This window comes from Solea senegalensis, linkage group LG17, assembly GCF_019176455.1.
Source record: "Solea senegalensis isolate Sse05_10M linkage group LG17, IFAPA_SoseM_1, whole genome shotgun sequence".
NCBI classification, from domain to species: Eukaryota; Metazoa; Chordata; class Actinopteri; order Pleuronectiformes; family Soleidae; genus Solea; species Solea senegalensis.
Window position 1 is genome coordinate 19,520,479 of NC_058037.1, and position 2,765 is coordinate 19,523,243.

Genomic DNA, 2,765 nt, shown 5'->3' on the forward strand with positions numbered 1-2,765 from the left:
CACTGGCTTTAATGTTTCAGAAAAACTGATTGTTCTCGGCATAAATTTATGTTTTCCATCTACAATATCCACTGCCGATTTATTTAAGACTCTTTTTGTATGTTGATTGTATTTTTTTGTCTTTTTTTATTATGTATTATTTGTTCATAACTCGACCTCTTTGCAGACTGGTGAGGTCCTTTGTCATCATGTGATCAATTCTGGTCCTAAATATAACATGAGTTACATTTATATTGAGGTATATGATTTAAACATTATCTTTGTGGGTGGGCGGGACTTCGACGTCGTATTTTATGTGTGAAAAGTGTGATATAAATACAGATTCAGTGATTTACAGCCTTCAAATTCAAAAACATTGGTCATAATTCAATCACAACTCACTAATCAACAATTTATAGTCAAATTATTCACGGGGAGTTTGTTGAAGTGTTTTTTTTGTCTTGTGGTTGTGAAAGAATTCACTTTATTTGAATGCAAAATCTCATAATTATGAGGAGGATTTGACATAAACACAATATCAGACATCGTTTTCACTCAGAAATCAGTGTTTTTTCTTTTTGTTGAGGACATTTGTTGCTTTTTAATCACAGATCTTGTGTAAATTGACTAAAAGTCAGGAACTAAAAACAAAGAAACAAACATGACTTTCCTGAGGCTTTTGTAAACAAAACAACATCAAAGATGCAAATGAAAACAAACTGTGGTCCTGTTAAACTGAATAAATCATCCATTAACAAGTTTCTGCTTCAAGTGATGGATAAAAAACAAAACAAAACAAGTTTCCTTTTAGTGAGTCGGTGTTAATTCATGTGTGAGTGTTTGTCAGCGTCTGCTCCGACAAAAAGAACAAAACGTTTGACTTTCAAGTGTGAATTTGTCAGAGTGGATCTTCACTCGTGACTCAGTCACACGTTTATGGCGAAAGAGAGTTCATCCACATGTCCCTCACTCATTCACTCACAAACACACACAAAAACACAAGTGTGAAATCATCCAAAACAACCGAAACACAAAGAGAAACAGAGAAGGTTCGCGATGATCGTCCTTCACATCTTGTTTGCTTTCCAGGTCAGGTACGAGTTCCAGGCGACGGCGACGACCTGGACCACGGCTAACCTACGAGACACAGGACATTCATGTGTTTTTGTCTCAGTGTTTCATGAAGACTTGACATGTTTGGATTTTATAAAGTAGCGGAACGACAATTAGTCGGCACTGAGGACAAAAAACGACAAACACATTAGTCACCAACGAATGCAATTGTCATAAACTGTTGGTAACGCTGACCCTAACTGCTAAATCTGCTGTTAACTCCACTGCTAATTTCTCTGAAACTCTTCTGCTACCTCCTCTGCTAATTACACTGTTAACTCCTCTGCTAACTCTTCCTCCAACTCCACTGCTAACTCTTGTGCCACCTCCTCTGCTAATTACACTGTTAACTCTCTGCTAACTCTTCCTCCAACCCCACTGCTAACTCTTGTGCCACCTCCTCTGCTAATTACACTGTTAACTCCTCTGCTAACTCTTCCTCCAACTCCACTGCTAACTCACCTTCTCTGCTAATTACACTGTGCGCCACTGCTAACTCTTGTGCCACCTCCTCTGCCTGTGCGCCACTGCTAACTCTTGTGCCACCTTCTCTGCTAATTACACTGTTAACGCCACTGCTAACTCTTGTGCCACCTCCTCTGCTAATTACACTGTTAACTCCTCTGCTAACTCTTCCTCCAACTCCACTGCTAACTCTTGTGCCACCTCCTCTGCTAATTACACTGTTAACGCCACTGCTAACTCTTGTGCCACCTCCTCTGCTAATTACACTGTGCACTGCTAACTCTTGTGCCACCTTCTCTGCTAATTACACTGTGCCACTGCTAACTCTTGTGCCACCTTCTCTGCTAATTACACTGTTAAAGCTGTGCCACCTACACTCTGCTAACTCTTGTGCCACCTTCTCTGCTAATTACACTGTGCCACTGCTAACTCTTGTGCCACCTCCTCTGCTAATTACACTGTTAACGCCACTGCTAACTCTTGTGCCACCTGCTCTGCTAATTACACTGTAACTGCTAACTCTTCCTCCACTCCTGCTAACTCTTGTGCCACCTCCTCTGCTAATTACACTGTTAACTAACTCTTGCTGTGCACCTCCCACCTCTGCTAATTACACTGTGCTAACTCTTGTGCCACCTTCTCTGCTAATTACACTGTGCCACTTAACTCTTGTGCCACCTTCTCTGCTAATTACACTGTGCGCCCACTGCTAACTCTTGTGCCACCTCCTCTGCTAATTACACTGTTAACGCCACTGCTAACTCTTGTGCCACCTTCTCTGCTAATTACACTGTTAACGCCACTGCTAACTCTTGTGCCACCTCCTCTGCTAATTACACTGTTAACGCCACTGCTAACTCTTGTGCCACCTCCTCTGCTAATTACACTGGAGTTAGCAGAGCAGGTAGTTGTGGCAGAGTTAACGTAATTTTCACAGGTGTTAGCAGCGGCGTGAAAAGCTGAATTAGCAGAGGAGTTGGTAGGAGCGTTAGCAGCAAACTCCTGTGAATAATTATAACTCTGCCACTAGCTCCTCTGCTATCTTTTCTGTTAGCTCCTCTGCTAACTAACTCTGCTGAGCTTCTTTTAAATAACTGAAATAAAAAGATAAACGTACCTGTGGTGAAGTGGAACAAAGTAGAAGTTTGCGATCTGCACTGGAGGCCACAACTGAGACACAATTTAAGTTACGTAAAACACAACAATCA

At 41.5% G+C, this 2,765-nt stretch overlaps 1 protein-coding gene across 4 annotated transcripts in view; it reads right to left on the reverse strand.

Moving 5' to 3' along the window:
• Positions 1-427: 427 nt before the first annotated feature.
• The window catches only part of mpv17 (mitochondrial inner membrane protein MPV17), an 8,955-nt gene continuing 6,617 nt past the window's right edge, over positions 428-2,765 (reverse strand). For 2 of the 4 annotated variants that reach the window (XM_044049722.1, XM_044049723.1), the window contains exon 7: positions 428-1,116. In XM_044049722.1, coding sequence (XP_043905657.1) covers positions 958-1,116 — 159 coding nt within the window. In that variant the 3' untranslated portion in view covers positions 428-957. The other 2 variants (XM_044049724.1, XM_044049725.1) reach the window with 2 other exon arrangements.